At 45.4% G+C, this 17,475-nt stretch overlaps 1 protein-coding gene across 2 annotated transcripts in view; it reads left to right on the top strand.

The window, feature by feature from the left end:
- Window positions 1–17,475, top strand: part of EEIG1 (estrogen-induced osteoclastogenesis regulator 1) — a 45,220-nt gene that overhangs the window by 12,202 nt on the left and 15,543 nt on the right. The window contains exons 1-3 of one of the 2 annotated variants that reach the window (XM_073314713.1): window positions 9,108–9,127; window positions 14,624–14,744; window positions 15,106–15,135. In XM_073314713.1, coding sequence (XP_073170814.1) covers window positions 14,682–14,744; window positions 15,106–15,135 — 93 coding nt within the window. In that variant the 5' untranslated portion in view covers window positions 9,108–9,127; window positions 14,624–14,681. Of the gene's footprint in view, window positions 1–9,107; window positions 9,128–14,623; window positions 14,745–15,105; window positions 15,136–17,475 lie in introns of those variants that run through there. The other variant, XM_073314712.1, reaches the window with a different exon arrangement.

Here is a 17,475-nt window from a genome sequence, read left to right on the forward strand (position 1 = left end):
TCTCCTGATCCATCTTTGTGTCCTGCTAAATTCAAGGGCAGAATTTAAGGTGCTCGTAGTGCATTGATCTTTCCAGGGTCATTCCTAGTGTCCCTCAGTACTAGAAACAGGCAATAGCTAGGCTTAGGAATGTAGAAATTGCATGTACTGGATCAGACCGGGGCCAGTTTGATCAGGTATCCTGATTCCAGCAGTGGTCTCTACCAAATGCTTCAAAGGAAGGTTGCAAGAAATAGAACTTTACTGTAGACAGTTATGGAATCACCTGTCCGTAGGCAAAGATTATTCCTAATCCCCATCGGTCAGATTGGTTTATGCCCTGAAGCATGTGGGCTTTTATGTTTTCATTCGTACTCCAGTAACATTGGGTGGCTTCATGTGTGTAAATGTCCAATCCATCACTACTTTAGTCACAACCTCAGTGCTACCCTGTGTGGTAGTGGGTTCCACAGGCTAATTATACATTTGTGTGGAAAACCTATTTCTGCTTATTGGAAGGCTGCAAATCTAAAGCCAATTTCATTGAATGTCCCCTTGCTCTTGTATTCAAAGAGTGAGTGACTAGCTGTGCCCGATACACCTTGTCTATGCTGTTCTCTCCACAGATCAGCCTCTAAGACAGCAACATTGGGAGTGACAGTTCTGCCTTATGTGTTTGTGGAGTTGTCAAGTTTACATGGACAGCAGGGGGAAAAAATCTTGGTCTATTACAAAGTTTCCTAGGCACTACAGTAATACAAATAATACCCAAGTCCACTGTAAACAAGGAACATTCTGGCCCTGATTCTCTACTACATCTGAGCATAGCTCAGAGACAGAGCAGGGTGGTGGGTCCCTGATCCTCAGTCACTTGGTCCCAGTGGAAGTTAGAGCAGTAGGAGGCTATTCTAACATCTGCCACTGGCATAAGCGCTGTAACAAAGTAGGCATCGCTAAGTGGTCTTAGCAAACTTGAGAATCCAGCCTTCTGTTTCTGCCTAAGCTGTGGCTCATGTGAGGCTACCCTGATCGTTGTTCCGGGTATGGCCTGAGAACCATACCTGTGAAACGACAGCGTCCTGCCTCCTAGATTGTGTAGAATAAGACTGTTATTGGCGTGAGCTGCAGGGGATGCTAAATATGCTTGCTGTGTGTAGCTTCTGTTTGAGTATGCCGAAGTGACAAGGACACTGTGCAAGTCTGCTGCCCTAGAACCCTTTACATCTTGCAAATGACTTCCCCTATGAGTGAACAGGAGAAGCCTTTGTGCGGGTAAACTCCCACAGCTAGCAGCATTAATAAGGATGCCTGAAGATCACCTGGTACTAGGAAACCTTCAGAAAAGTGTTAAGTCTAGAAATAGATTTCTGCAGCTTGAGATCTGATACCAGCCAGGAACACCAGTGACTGTTGCAGGGCTGTAAATGGGTGTTGGCGTGCAGTGTGAACAAGCGTCCTGCGGATGGGGTAGAAAGGTGCTGCTGATTGGAGACTGTTCTCATTTGAACTGTGGTGTGGACTCTGGCCGTGCACTTGGGCACCACTTGAGAGTGACTCAGGATGGAACATGCCCAGGAATATCAGGGCATTCCCTCCGGACTGCTTTTAATAACCCTGGGTTTGATTTCAGGCTCATAATGCTGATACGTCCTGCATTAAAGACTTGAGCCAAATCAGTGGCTGTTGAAACCCATTGTGTTGGTGGAATTACACCAGAGGTGAGCTTGGCCTTTTTGTGTGTGCTTCTTGGTTTTTCTTAATTTCTGAGCTCTGTTTATGCACAGAGAGCTTTTTCTTGTATATCTGGTGACGTAACAGCAACATCTTGTATGCTGCGTAATAGGAATACGATCAGATTTTTCCCTGTGGGACTCTCCCTTGCAGCGTTTCTTCAGCAGGAACTGAGTTTAGTCAGCAAGAAATTGACCCCTAGAGCATCTCCAAGTGATCGCTGTATTTATGAAACTTTTTATTCATCCCACAAACTTTGTCCAGGCTGTTCATAGCTAATGCTTACTAAATAATCTGTACAGCTTGCGGAACTGGGAAATCAGCACATCTTTATTTTTGGATCCCCTCTTTGCTACTAGCAAAAAATTGCTAATAGAAGATCTGCTCTGAAAACGGAGATTTAATCCACTTTGTCCATATTAAGCACATATACAGGGTCATCTTGTAAAGCCGGGGTAGCCAAACTTACTGTCTGTCTGAGCCACATACGACAGTCTTCAGAAGTTCAAGAGCTGGGTCACACCTGCTGGGAGCCAGGGGTTGGGGCTTCGGTCCTGCTGGAGCCCCGGCTGGTGTGCCCTACAAGGCCTAAGCCCTGAGACCCCCGCTCCCCACTGGGCATAAGCCTCTACCGCACCACCCCACTGCAAGGAACAGGTCCTGAGCTTCCCCCACTCCCGCCATCTAGTGGGTGGGGAATGTGGGGAGGGGACCCATGGTAGGCTCCGTGAGCTGCACTTTAATGGTAAAAGAGCTGCATGTGGCTCGCAAGCCACAGTTTGGTCACCCCTGTTATAGAGCCCCAGATGAACAGCTTCAAACCCTTTCCCCTGGTCTTATCCTACTTAGATCATGATAAGAAAGATAAGATAAGTCGGTGACAGAGGGGAGATGAGAATCCAGGAGTTCTGACCCCTAGAGTGTGTCTTCACTGCAGAATAATTTGGGCTTTTACTTGGGTGTTGCCCCAAACCCTTCTGTCCATGCCCCAAACCCTTTCACCCAAGTTTGGTGCTTTAAACTCTGGTTAGCTGGCCTGGTGAGTGTATAGGCTAGATCTTGTGTGCCCCTTTCACTGAGGCTGGTAACCCCGCCCCCAACTTTTCAGTGAGGACACAGGCTAAGTCACGCAAGTGCAAATAGTCCTCCAGCGCCTTCCCACAATTCCCCCCCATGTGCCCAGAAGGACAGACCAATTTAACCACAGTTCACTAGGAAGGTAGTGTAGAGCAGTTCAGCTTACCGCAGCACACAAGAACATGGAATATGCTCCCCAGAAGTCCTAGCAACACACAGGTGTGTGCAGCACCAGTGAGGACACAGTAAATCAAGTGTGGCTTAGCCGTGTGGCTGTGCCCACCGAGGCTAAACTAATCTGAATGATCTGACCTGTGTGCCAGTCACTGGAGTTAACGGTGCAGCAAAGACCCTAATTCCTTGCTCTCACCAGCATAGTCCATCTGAATTTGCTTATAGGAGAGTAGTAACTTGGTTTGGGAGCACAGTAGGCAAATTCTTCTTAGGCTGGTTGGAGCTGTTGCAGTAGCTATCAGAACAATGGGAGTGGGAGAAGGGGGTAGTGTTTCAGTAGACGGTGATCAGAATTCAAAAAGGTATATTTACCTGTGTTTAAGATACACATCTTTCATAGACTTGTATCTCAGTAACTGAGTGTCACCCGCCCAGCAGCTCTCATTAGTCATATCTTCTCTGGGACTGCAGCGTAAGCTCAGTTTGACTGACTCTTCTATTCTTGTGATATTTCTGCTTCTGGCACGTATTCCTGGCCTCTGGCCAAAAGCAGTTCTCGTTGTTTCTGTAGATGTGGCAATAAGACCTTGGGTTTGCATTTTTACTTCATGTTGGTCTTTGGTGGTTCTTTTATATGTCGGTCTTTACCCTCCCTCCTCCCCCCATAGCCTTTGTCTTTCCTTCCTGTGTTATCTGATATTTTCATTAATGACTTGGATACTGGAGTGGAGACTAGGCTTATAAAACTTGTGCATGACACCAGCCTGAGAGGAGTTGCAAGCACTATGGAAAACAGGATTAGCATTACAAATGACCTTGACAAATTAGAGAATTTGTCTGAATCCTTAAGATCTCTTTCTACTGTCTCTTCCCTTAAATCCTAATAGATGTTTTGTGCCTATAGGAAGGCCTATAAACACCTTTTTCTATAGGGTTTAACTATCGGCTGTAAGGTTTTTTGACTTATAGCAAACATCATATTGAAAGTGCTGGCATCTTAGCATATTTCACTTCTAAGCCAGGGGTTCTCAAACTGCATTGCACTGCGACCCCCTTCTGACAACAAAAATTACTACATGACCCCGGGGGTGGGGACACAACTGAAACCTGTCTTCCCAGGTGGGGAGCCAAAGCCTAAGGGATTCAGTCCCAGGCAGGGGGCCTGTAACCTGAGCCCTGTTGCCCAAGGTTGAAATCCTTTGGCTTCGGCCCTGGGCAGTGGGGCTCGGGCTTTGGCCCCAGACCCCAGCAAGTCCAAGCCAGCCTTGGTGACCCCTTTAAAACAGTGTCACCATCCACTTTGGGGTCCCGACCCACAGTTTGCCAACCGCTGTTCTAAGCTGATTTTCTTTCAGCAGTTGTAGTTCCTAGATGCTATGAGCAGTTGAGGATATTTTCTTACGGTTTGTACCTCTGATTTCAGGGGCAGAGAATGTACTGCAGGGTGTGTTAAGGGTGTTTGGAGCTTGTAGAATGACCGTGCGATATCCTATGGAGTGTACTGGAGGCCATTTACTTAAGAAAGGGGTGTTTTGTGTGGGGTGCAGGGTTGTGTTAATATGCCTTTCAGTTTGGCTTCCTGACAGTAGGATTTTTTTCTCAGTTTGGACAAGCAAAATTAAATTATTTCCCACCAAATAAGGTGCTAACCTACAGTTAGAAACTCCGTATGTATACATTTGTAACTAGGGGTGAATGCCCTGGAGTTCGCTTTACTATTAAGTGTAGCTGAAATCCCAAATCCCATATTAGAAATATCACTCCCCTGACTTGAAACAATCTATCATTCCTCAATACTAATGACCGTTTTAGAGAGTAGTAATTTTTCAGTAAAATGCCATACTTAAGATTGGTTTCAGAGTAACAGCCGTGTTAGTCTGTATTCGCAAAAAGAAAAGGAGGACTTGTGGCACCTTAGAGACTAACCAATTTATTTGAGCATGAGCTTTCGTGAGCTACAGCTCAAGCTCATGCTCAAATAAATTGGTTAGTCTCTAAGGTGCCACAAGTACTCCTATACTTAAGATTGACTTTCCTCATTTAAATAAAATTGAGGCAGCAAAGGACCCCCTTCCTACACAGAGCAATGGCAGAAGTAGGTGCTTCATTACCTTTCCAGGGGATTTCTCGGTCTGTTCTTATTGTGCTATGTTCTGTCACCTTCTCTCTGGTTCTGTTGGTTTCTGCTCTAGTTCTTTTCCTTCACCTGCCTTTCCCAACCCTGGCACTACTTACTTCGTCTGGTTCCATAGAGAAGTTTGATCCTAACTGTTGTCCATCTCACTTTCTCAGCTGTCACTTCAGTTCTCTTGGGTAACTCCTTTCGTATTCAGCTTCCACTAAACCTTATTCCTGCATTCATCCCTTCTCCAGTTAAATGAATATCACCCAGACTGTTCTGCTTATTTAAACTGCGGTAAATCAAAGCTTGTTTTCTGCTTCAATTTCCTTTTAAATCCCACTGAACAGCAGAAGAAATAGAACCATCCCAGGGATGGGGGAGAATTAAGTAAGTAACTTTCGTAAAGCACTTTGAAAATGTATTTGTCATACTGTATAATTTGCCTTGATCCCGAAAGGGCTATTGTAGCTTGTTGAGCAATCAGGTTTAGCATTTGTGTTGTCTGTGGGTGAGTTGCCTTAAAGACAAGACATTTGTAGCCTGGCATTAATATGAATGACTGAATGGACAGTGGTGGGTTTTTAGGGGATGTGAGTAGGCATGTTAATGTACGTATGTGACTGCAGTTAATGTATGTATGCAGCAGGAGTAAATGGGTTTGGGAATTCAGGAGAGAGTGAGTTTTGTGAGTAGGTGGATGTGGTGACCCATATGAGTGAACTATTTACTTGAAACATTTTTTCATGGAACACCCAAATACTGTTTTTCTCAAACAATAAACATTTGCTTACTGAGTCTTCTCTGAGTAACAAGGGTTTATTTACATCATCTGTCTCTGAACCATTCTTTTTCTACCATATCTGTTAACATCTAGCCCATAACAGCCAGCTCTTGTTAGTCTGAGAATACTGGGGTTTTCAGGGAAAGAAGCATGTAGATGTGAACAGCTGACATTCAGCTATTTAGTTTGGCTATTGTTTTAATGAGTGACATAAGCTGGGTCGTAACTGAATGATATCAGTGTGATTCATTGAGTAGCTAGTGTCCTTTCTGTTCAAGAAAGACAAGCTCTGGATATAAATGGCTTTTACCATTTAGACACTTACACGTTGCTGTATTCCGGGCTTCATCACCTTAGATTTCTTACCACATCATGTATCCAGTGTTTTTCTCTAGTCAGTGGCATCTCTCAGACTCCTGGAAAGTTCAACAAAACTTTATCACAAAGCACTTAAAAATTTGTTGGCCACAACTTGCTTTCTTTCACTCATCTCCTCTTCCCAAACACGGACATATCTATTCTCGTGGAAGAAGACGGCCCCACAAAGTAGTCCTCTTCAAACCACGATCCCCAGAACAGTTTCCTTCCCAATTGAGAAACACGTGCAAGTGAAAGGAGGGAATTCCTGCCATCTTGTACTGCTCCAGGTGGACATGTTCGTTTTCACTCGTAGGTCCTTTATATGGCTGTCCCATGGCTTGCTGCACAGATATCAATCTGTTTAATGAGTGTCTGTCCCTACAAACTTGATTGATTGAATTTTATCCAGAAGTTGGAGGCATAATAAATCCACAGGAAACAAGCATGTGGCAAAGTGATCTGGAGGTAGAGCAGTGAGAATTCAATACATGCACTTGGAAGGTTCTGCACTGAAAAGCATAAATGCCCTACGTGCAGGGAGAGGAAGCAAATTGCACAGACAGAACAGCAGAATTGGGGTCCGGCATGAGAAACCGATGTGATGGGTGCAGCTATTCAATTAAAATTAATCTTGTCCTGGTGTTACCATAGCTGCTGTATGAAGAGGATGGTATCAGGTTTGGGGAGGTGGCCATGTGAGGCTGCAGTCACTAGTCCAGTGATTTTGAAAAGTTTTGAGAACCCTAGGTCTAATGATATACAGTACAGCTTGGACTGTTTCTTTTTAATCAACATCAGAAGAAAAATCTTGGTGCTGTACAACCGGTGTCTAGGAATCTATTCACTCACCACTGCCATGGTCTGCTGTGCAGCTGCATCTGGGGCTTAACACAGCAGCCATTTTACACCGAAAAACTATGTAGTGTAAGGTGTGACCTGTGTGAGTAACAACTTTAGCTGAAACTATGAGGAAATGTAAGTAGGCAGAATGTAACCACCCAGTCTTTGTCAGATCGCTGGGGTTAACTCCCAGAATGCATCCAAGAAGTGCTGTGTCCTCATTAATGGCCACAGGTGGTGAGGACCTCTTTGTATCTCCTCCTAACACTGTGCTCAAATACTGTTGCATACTGAGTCATCAGCATCCCTTCTTCCTGTAGGTTTCAGAGTAACAGCCGTGTTAGTCTATATTCGCAAAAAGAAAAGGAGTACTTGTGGCACCTTAGAGACTAACCAATTTATTTGCTCAAATAAATTGGTTAGTCTCTAAGGTGCCACAAGTACTCCTTTTCTTCTTCCTGTAGTACATGGCTGCTCTTCAAAAGTGTGTAATCCAGCTGCTATCCCTGCTTCCTGAGAGCTGAACACCTACGCAGGTATTCCCAGTTTTGGAACACGTGCAAAGACCATTTATTGGCTTGTTTCTACCTTTTCCCTAAAATCTTAGAATGGATGGGGCAAGAGAAAGACAGGCTAATCAGTATTAATTGGTGTTCCCTAAGAAATACCTCTGTGCCTACCTCCCTCTCAATCCTTTGGCGAGTTTAGGGACACACCTGAGGAGTTAAAAGCTGGGACATGAGAGAGTCTGGGATGGAGAGAGAGTCTGATTACTCTGGAATGTTAATGGCCACTTTCTCCATTTGGTACAGTAGCAGGTCTAGCAAGTTTAGTTTCTGACAAACAAGGTGGTTGGGATTTTTTTGTACATTTTTAAATAGTTCTAACTCACCCTGGACTGAAAAAAGAAAAGGAGTACTTGTGGCACCTTAGAGACTAACAGATTTATTTGAGCATAAGCTTTCGTGAGCTACAGCCGATGAAGTGAGCTGTAGCTCACGAAAGCTTATGCTCAAATAAATTTGTTAGTCTCTAAGGTGCCACAAGTCCTCCTTTTCTTTTTGTGGATACAGACTAACACGGCTGCTACTCTGAACCGTGATCTGAGTACATTGCAGCTGATTCAGGTGCGTGCAGGCTGCTCTGCAGTGGGCAAAGGAGTGCCAACCTCAGCTTCCTGCTCAGAGGCTGCCTCTTAGTGCACCAGCTACTGATGGTGTAGCTTGTTTGCTGCTGACTTCTTGCCATTTCCTTGCACAGAAACCCGATAGCAAGTGTCAGAGCTGCAGGGTTTCCTCTCGTAATGGCTGCACTGTAGTAAAGACATCCCCTGTTGTCACTGTCTGGACACCCTTTGGACCATAACACTCAACTTGCCTAGGGCCAGATGTAGGACACTGGCCTTCTTTTACATGTTCAGAGACACTTTTTAAAGAATTCAATAGTCAAGATAAGTGTGAAATCATCTGGGGTCACATCTATTTTACAAAACTTTCACTAAGTTTGTAATGAGGTCTAGGGTTTGATAGCTGTGGGACAGGTGTAAATTTGGATGTCTAGTCAATAGCCTGCCTGTGCATTAAGCCATTGCAGACACCATAGCATCATGAGACCTCGTTAGCACCTAAAATTTTTTTTTCCAGAGCTGCTAATGGGTTACACTACAGCTATAACTGAGTCAGGGAACAAAAGTGATCACCTGACCAAGTTATGTAGTCCTATGTTAGAGCATAAATGAGACCTAACAGTATTCCTGAAACCGATTAAAACCCTGGACTGTCTCATGCTTTAGCCTGGTTACTGGGATGCAGTTGGATCCCATCTACAGTACAGCTTTTGACGGTGTCTGTAGCAGGGTCTTCTGGTTCCGCTTTTAGCCTTCGTGAGATTGTGAAGGATTTAAATGTAGGCATCAGCCTCCAGGAATAGCTCCTGAAACTCATAAAATTTTTCCTTTCAGCTCTGGGGAATGCCTTTGCCCTAGCTCTCTTGGTCTTGTTGTACCAACCATCTTCACTCCAGAGGAAGAGAGATGGGAGGAGAAACCTGGAAGATGGCAAATGGTACAATGGCTGCTCCAACCAATCCGTCACTTTTATCATAGGAATCCAAGCCGGGAATTGGCTGGCTGACCTCTTTAAAACAGTGTCACTAGCTTGATCTGACTTGGGGCTGGAAGGGTAATGTTTGCAGTGCAATAACTGAATGAAGTGGTGAACCAGTAAACAGGGCACAGAGTACCATCTGCTGTGGGCATGCAGGCGGATTAATGCTGCTCAGAGTTGCTGACACAGATCCACATCTTAGAAAGGGTTTCAAACTGGGAGCAGTTGCAAGAGGACGCTAATGACTATGAGCATCACGGATAATAAAGCTCTGCTCCTAAATTTGAAAGGTGAGAGAGCTAAATAAGGAACCCGACTCATAGGGGAAATACTGGCACACAGTATGTAACATAACAGTGTGATAGTTGGCTATCTGCCATTTCTGCTTTTGAGTGTAAAGCTTCTCGCCCTTTAGTGCAAAACATGTTGCACTATTGAAATGTCTGTCATAAGAAAGCTATCTTTTTCTTAAGTGTTTGTGCAAGGAAAATAATATAACACTTCCCAAAAAGACCACAGAATAATAATTGGGGAAAATCAAAGACAACTGTTTTCACTAGCAATGTAGTTACTACTTCAGGATTCAAGTCAATGTGAAACTCAATTTTTCTTTAATAATCAAAGGTCTGACAGGGTGAAAATTCTTCTCCATTGGTGCGCATGTTGGGATGTGTGGCTGGGCACGCTTTGGAGAGACTAAAGTCTGTCTATGATCTGTTTGGGAGTTTAGGTATTTTTCTGGTTAGCTGTTACTCATATGCAGGACAAGAAACTTCACTGATTCAAAGACAGCATTTATTCCACACACGGCCTTTTCTGAATGTCCTTTTTAGCCATCTTGCAGTCATGGCTGGTTTTGTGGCTTGCTATAATAGTGCTGTTCTGTGCTTGGCAGATGTGCAAGTAAATCATGCTTGGTAACTATCTCTACTGCTGAATCTGAAACGCTTTCCACCTTCCAACTCTAAGCCCCTAGGTAGGCAAATCTGTACAAGACCTGGCCTGAAGAGAACCTTTGAGGTCTCAGAATCACCTTGCCTTCTTGTATATCCTGACTTGCTGGTAGGCTGATGGGATGTCCCTGTCAGTCCTTCCAGCCACGTAGTGCTCTAGTGCATTATGGCACCCCTTGGTCACATTGCACTATGGCTCTTGGTGGGGCAGACCACTGGCTGAAAGGATGCAGAGGTCTATCCCATTGACTATCCAGGGAGTCAGGGATATGTTAAATGGACAAGTTGGGAATTTGAAGTCCCTAAAGAAGCCCTTTCTTTAGACTCAGGTCTTCCACACCTTCTGCAAAGAACTGGCATTTATTCTATGGGCTTGGTTGGGTTTCCATTGTGAGAATGGTATAATTACTCTTTCCAGGCTAAGTATATACAGTTTTTATAAAACTTACTCTGTTCAGGGTCAGAGCTTAGCTGGCAAGGGCTCAGGTTTCTGGGGATGTAGAACGGAGCAGACTGCAATAGACAGTTACTAATATAAAACCTCTGAAGACCCAGTGGTGAGTCTACACCTTTGTCCAGGCGTTGGTCTGATCTATTTCTGGCTCCTCAAGTATAGAGTAAGGTTTAAAATTGGACACATCTGTTTTAGGCTCTTAATTTTGCATGACTCTGTGATTAGGGTTGTGAGAGACATCTCCCTCCTCATCTCCTAGCCACACTTCTGCCATCTCACTGGTTTTTGTGTGTGATGTTTTCTAATTGTACACCTGGGAGTGTCCCAGAGCTAAATACGAAACTCTGGGCTTCATTCAAGGCCACCTTTAAAACATGCTCCCCTGTAATTATCTGCCCAATGATAACTTGATCCCAGCAAACGGGCAGACAAGGTCTGCCACTTCAGCAAACACCAGCCTATCTGAGCTGTTTAAAATTATTCTTTTTTCCTAGAAGAAGTCAGCTTTAACCATTCACTGTGCCCCTTACTGTCTCCTGTGTAATGATTTTTAAGGACTTTCTAATCTGCCAGCATTGGCCTTTTCCACCATTACACACAACACTTTTTTCCAAAACCAAAAACCTTCTAATCTCTTCTACACTAATCAATGATGGGAACTGAGCACAAGGTGTAAAACATTTGAAACTACAGAATACATAGGGTTCATAATAAATAGAATGACTTCAGCCAATGGCTGGATCAATCCCCAACACAGATAATACTGCTAACAACTATTTAGTATTGCACAACATTCCTTGTGGCCCAGTCAGTACGGGCATCACTTTTTGACGTAAGTCCCCTCAAGACGTGTTTCTTGTATGTCAGCATCTCCTGGTCGAACGTTAGTGATGGGGTTGGTTCGACTTGATCATTCCACTGCTATGTGACAAATACAAATTACAGGTAAGAAAACTAATCTGTACATTCCAACAGCAAATCTTGCCAAAGGAAAATGTCTGAGGCGCCTTACAAATCTGTGAATGTTGACACATGAAAGCGTAGTCATTCAAAATGTTTGGGCTGGTGAGCTTTTACGTGTGCAACTACTTACACGATACAGATTTATTGGTACCAAGAAATTATTAAGCCTAAATAGTATGAAAATCCATTCCTCCTTTTACCTGCTTTTAGGGCCCAAGTTCAGGCTTTGTCTTCTGCACAAATTGTGTTAGTTACATGCTGCCTAACATTCTGCCCTTTGAAAAGAAGTGAGGAAACCCTGTAGTGTTGCTGCGGCAAAACGTCTGCCCCAATTCCAGGTGGGTGAAGTGATTGCTCTGCATACTGTCCGTAAAGCACTTAATTTGAATGCAAGGATGCTTAATTTGCCCATCTGTAAAATGGGATAATGCCCACCTACTTAACAGTGGGGCATGAGGATTAATGTTTAAAGCACTTTGACTTCCTTGGATGAAGTGTGAGGGTACATTGTATGACATTTTTCTCAGATTGTCTCATCTGTGCCAGTTCTGTATGTGACTCTCCTGAGGCAGACAGGATTCTCTTCTTTTGTTCTATATCTTAATTCCCCAAATTCTCATGGCCTTTCATTCACTGCTTTGAACATGGGCGCCTCCTTGCCTTGATGTTTCCAAGGCTTCTACCAATCCCAAATGCCTGCCTTGGATCGCTGAAGCATGTGTGACATTTTAGGTGTATTTTTGGCCTGCCTGGACTCCTTTCTGATCCCATGTCCAGAGAATTTTCCTCCTGAGCTCTCGGCATGTGTGCTACCTGCCATTAGATCAGGTTTATGGCATCACATCTGAGTTCTTTGACTCATTCTTCCCTCCTCTCCCTTTTTTAAAAAAACAGCAGTTCTCTCAACTTGGCTGGTGCTAAGGAATGCTTTATTGTGGGGGAAAAAAACCTTGCAGTCTCCTCCGAGAGCAGTATCACTTTTGGTCCCAAGGCGTGGAGCAGTGGTTTGAGCACAGAGTAGGAGCCAGGAACTCCTGAGATCTAATCTTACGTAAGACGCTAGGATCCCTCTGTGACTTTGAGAAAATCACAGCCTGTCTGTTTTCCCATCTGTAAAAGGGGATGATAAGGGAGGATTCAGTATTTTTGAGCTAGTAGTAACCACCCTATTCTAGCTCGCTGCTGGATTCACCTGAACCCGTTTATACAAGCCACAGGAATGAGAGGCTTGTTGACTTCACTTTGAAGTGTGGGCCAGGCAATCCGGAGATAAAAACAGTATTGGAGAGGTTTTCAGGCTGATGTTGAAGGTATTTCTTCCTCACACCTCTGATCTCATTATCTTGTATTATGCCTGGGTGCTATGGTTGGGGACAGGGATTGCTTTTAATAACTAAAGTACAGAGTATATCTGGTTCCCTCATTCCTTTCTCTCTTGCGCTGTGCTAGGAGAGGGAGGAGATAATCCCTATATTAAGAGTGCCTACTAATGGCAAAATCCCTTGTCAAAGATTCATTGTCCCCCACCCCAAATACCCTGAGAATTTAATTGGCTCAAGGCGGAGGCCTGAGCTGGAAATAGATCAGGCCAGGCTTCCCGGTGTGCAGAGGGACAGTTGGTAATGTGAGCATCGCGCGTAGCCCCAGGCGCCCTCTCTGCACGGATATTCAAACCCGACCACCGTGCTCACGCGCACCACCCCCCAAAAAGAGGATTTGTTCCAAACCTCCCCTTCCCCTCGCCTGCTTCCTTTCAGGCTTTGCAGAGGCAGGAATCTCAATCCGAAGTCCCTGTAAGTTAAAATAGAGGCAATTCTCTTGTTGCCTCCATTTCTCTCCCTTCCATTTCTTTCTGTGGCTCAGGCTACAGTAACTCGATTTAAACACCTTTTACCGTGTCTTGCAGTGCTTGGATTAGGTAGAGGGCTTGGATGGCTGGTTTCCCCCATTCCCAGACTCTCCCGGGTACAGGTTCTCCCCTCCCTAGCACCATCTTTCTCTTGGACGGGGCCAGCCTCTGTTGCAGCTGCAGTGCAAACCAGGAGCACAGGATCTTTAGCTGGCATGGTCCCAGTCTGTTGTTTCCCTGCTTTCTGTGCGTATGGTGGTGGTCTGCTTGCAGTGCTTCGGTCCTCTAAATGGCTCTCAACTTTTCCAGACTCCTGTACCCCTTTCAGGAGTCTGATTTGTCTTGCGTACCCCCAAGTTTCAGCTCCCTTAAAAACTACTTGCTTACAAAATCAGACCTAGAAATACAAAAGTGTCACAGCCACACTACTACTGAAACATGACTGACTTTCTCATTTTTACCATATAATTATAAAATCAATTGGAATATAAATATTGTACTTACCTTTCAGTGTATAGAGTATAAAGCAGTATAAACAAGCCATTGTTATGAAATTTTAGTTTGTGCTGACTTCACTAGTGCTTTTTATGTAGCTTGTTGTAAAACTAGGCAAGTATCTAGATGAGTTGATGTACCCCTTGGAAGACCTGTGTATACCCCCAGGGGTGTGTATACCCCTGGTTTGAGAATCCCTGATCTAAGGCTGCTGTGTTCACTGGAACCCAGCGTGAGAGCAGAGTTGCCACGCAGAGAACCCTGTGTAGGTCGTGTGCTTGCCTTGTAAGATATGTGGTTAAATTTTGAGTCCAGGGCCGTGCACTGGCCTAGCCAGCAGGATGGTCTAGAAACCAGTTCTTAAACTTGATTCTAACAGAGTTTAGCCCCATTCACAAGGGACAGCCAATCAACTGAACAGGTTTAGCTGGAAATGCTTAAAACACTGTTCCCAAATTCTGTTTAAAGCTCAGTGTAGAGGAGCTGTGTAGTATGGTGTGCAATTTGGATTGGACCCTGTCTGCTGGTCAGGGGAATTGTCTTTGGCACCTAAATAACCAGAACTGTGTGTGATTTCTGGCTGACATTGATTGAAATGTCATGCAGATGTAGCTTTGCAGACCAGGCATCTCTTCACAATAGAGGTTTTGCAGTTGGGATTGGCTTGATCTGCTTTGTACCTTCCTTTCAGGCTGCTTTTTCTTGATTTTTTTTTTTTCTTCTTGTTTTTCCCTCCATAGAGAGGAGGTGCAGGAGAACTGTGTCCACTGGAAGAAGAAATTCACCTTTGTGTGTAAAATGAGTGCCAATCCTGCCACTGGCCTCCTGGATCCCTGCATCTGCCGAGTGTCTGTGCGTAAGGTGAGTACCCAGCCTCCACCTCTGATGCGGAAGCATCCCCAGCAGCTGGATGTATTGGTATAGCTCCGTGGCTGCCTTGTCTTGGAGGTGTGAGAGGATGCATGGATATTGACTGGTAATCGGAAGCTTTATGCTTGGGCTAGTTGAATGGAAATAGTCAGAGCCCTTCCCTCACACGTCCACCCCCACCCTCCTGCAATGTTGTTTGTAGGGGAGACTAGGGAGGTGGCACCCTGGGTGCCAGGGAGGGGTGAAATCCTGGAGGCCTCTTCCAGCATTGACAGTATGATGAGTTTCCCTTTGTTCCCACAGTAAAGCTGATGGCTCCTTTTCCTGTTTTTCTTCTTGTTTCACATTATAGGAACTGAAGGGCGGAAAAACCTACTCAAAGGTAAGAGCAAAAGAGCATGCAAAAGGACTAGAATGCTGAGCTGTCCTGTGTTCACTCAGTGCCTCTGGCCTTTCAGCGCTCTGACAAACGGCCAGCGGTGGAATTTCTCAGGAAGCAGGGCTATGTTTGTGTAAAGCAGCCTGAGGAAAGAGCCGTTGGTTGTAGTTGGGGATGAAACTAATTTATTTCCCCTAAAAGGGCAGGACTGTGACTTGCTGGGACAGAATCCAGATCCCATTGAACGTGCGAATTCTAGAGATGGGACTGACCAAAACCACTGACCCGCACATCCTTTAAACTTTGGGGAAGTTCTGAGACAGATGTGAACTCTGCCGCTCGGGGTCATCCCTAATGAACACGAACTCAGAAAATGTAGACTCTGTTACCCTGCGTTCCACAGAATGCAATAACCAGCTTGGACAGCAGCTAGCTGTGTTAGCTGACTCTTAGAACTGCAGTCTGGAGCTTAGCTGAAGCTCGTAGTGCAACAAGGCATGTTCATGGAGAGCACTATCATCTTGGAAGGGATGAACAGATTGATCAACAGAGGGGTTTTATTGTGGGACTCATTCCTTTTCTCCTTCTATCAGGCATGGTATGCATGAAACCCCATGCGCTGCAATAGAGGCAAAGGGCTATGAGTCTCTTCCCTCTTCAGACTGGGTCCTACTGCAGGAAGGAGAGATTGGGTTGGTTTAAGAGTTGCGAATCTGCACGGGGCCCAAAGCCAGCTGCTTGCATGTGAAAGCTCGTCTTTGGCCTATGTGAAATGAGCTGATAGTGTCTGTGCCCCGTGGGCAGGTGTTCTGGTTACATAAAGCCCCATCACAGTTTGCATCAATTGGCACCTTTATTGGCAGGGTCTGAGACCAAGGATGGAATCCGCTTTGGAGGCTCAACAAGGCTCTCACCCTTACATGTGGATTCAGGCCTGTGGGTGGAGGAAGCTGTTGCTGCCCACGCTGTTCCTGTTCTGTGGCTAATTATGACCTCAATCTCCAGGGCTGACCATCTGTTTCTCACTCACTAACTTCACATTTTTTAAAAAGCTGTTCTTCCATTCTATAGAGCTGCTTACCCAGCAAGAGAGCCACGCAGCTGGAGGGAGGGACGTGCATGCAACACCTGGTTAACTGAATACATACATGTCTGTTCCCTTGTTAATCTATGTCCTGAATTTTTCCCTACCACTTGGAGGTGTTGGGTTGGAAGAGCCTCAGAGGGTATGTCATTTCAGAGTTATCCCATGCTTTTACTTGGGTGTTGCCCTAACACTTCCCCATGCACACAGAAACCCCTCTGATCTGAGTTTAGTGGTGCTTTAGTTCTGGGGTATCTGGCCCACCCTAGGACACAAGCTAAAGTCCAAGTGCTGTTTTTATTTGGGCTGAGAACCTGCCCACTTAGCAGTGAGGGCATAAGGTAAACCACTCAAGTGTTGATAATCCTCCAAAGCCTTCCCAGAAGGACAAACAAGTCCCCCCGCAATTTACTGGGAAAATCAGAGCACCTTACTACAACACACAAGATCCATAGGCTCTGCCCCAGAAGTCGTAGCAGTGCAGATGTGAGTGCAGCACCACTGAACACAGGAGCTCTGCTAGAGCTTTGCAATGTGGCTACTCCCGCGGGGCTAGGCTCACCCACACGCCGATCACCCAAGCTAACTCTGCAGTGAAAACCTACCCCAAGATAAGCAGTGGTCTTGTGAGGTGCACTAGAAGGGGGTTGTGGGTGCACACGTTCTATGCGTGAGCAGGTTGCATGCAGATGAACATCCTTCCTAAACTTCAGGGCTTTTCATCTCTTTACAAACTCGTAACTTTGCTCAGTGGAACAAAATCTCCTTGAGCTGTGAGGAGATAGGAGTGGCCCCAAACAACGAAGATATCGCAGGGATCTCCGGCTGCTAACGAGGACGCCAGACCCTTGCCACCATTCCCCTCCCTTCCCCCCCCCCCCCCAGTTATGCTGCCAAAGTGGCTATGAGATACTGAGACTCACTTGCTGATGCTTCCGAGTGGCTTTGTGCACAGGGCAGAAGTTGGGTGTCCGTAGACCTTTGGGCTTCATATTAATGTCTCTGTGGGAGGGTGTGGGGACCGGAGCTGTTACGGATCGGGGCCAGCAGGATGTGCTGTTGAAGTGGAAACTCTTTTTCCCTCCCCCTCCTGTTGTCCCTGAACCGGATGGAAATGCCGTCAGCTGGCTGGAAAAATGAGGGAAACTGCTCTGAAAGGTTATAGCTGAGAACATCCTTTCATTAAGGGATCCTTCCTCCTGCAGCTTCTGCCTTCCAGCAGACACCTCCCTGCACTGGGAGTCTGCTTCCTGGAAAAA

The sequence above is a fragment of the Lepidochelys kempii genome, chromosome 16 (genome assembly GCF_965140265.1).
Source record: "Lepidochelys kempii isolate rLepKem1 chromosome 16, rLepKem1.hap2, whole genome shotgun sequence".
NCBI lineage: Eukaryota > Metazoa > Chordata > Testudines > Cheloniidae > Lepidochelys > Lepidochelys kempii.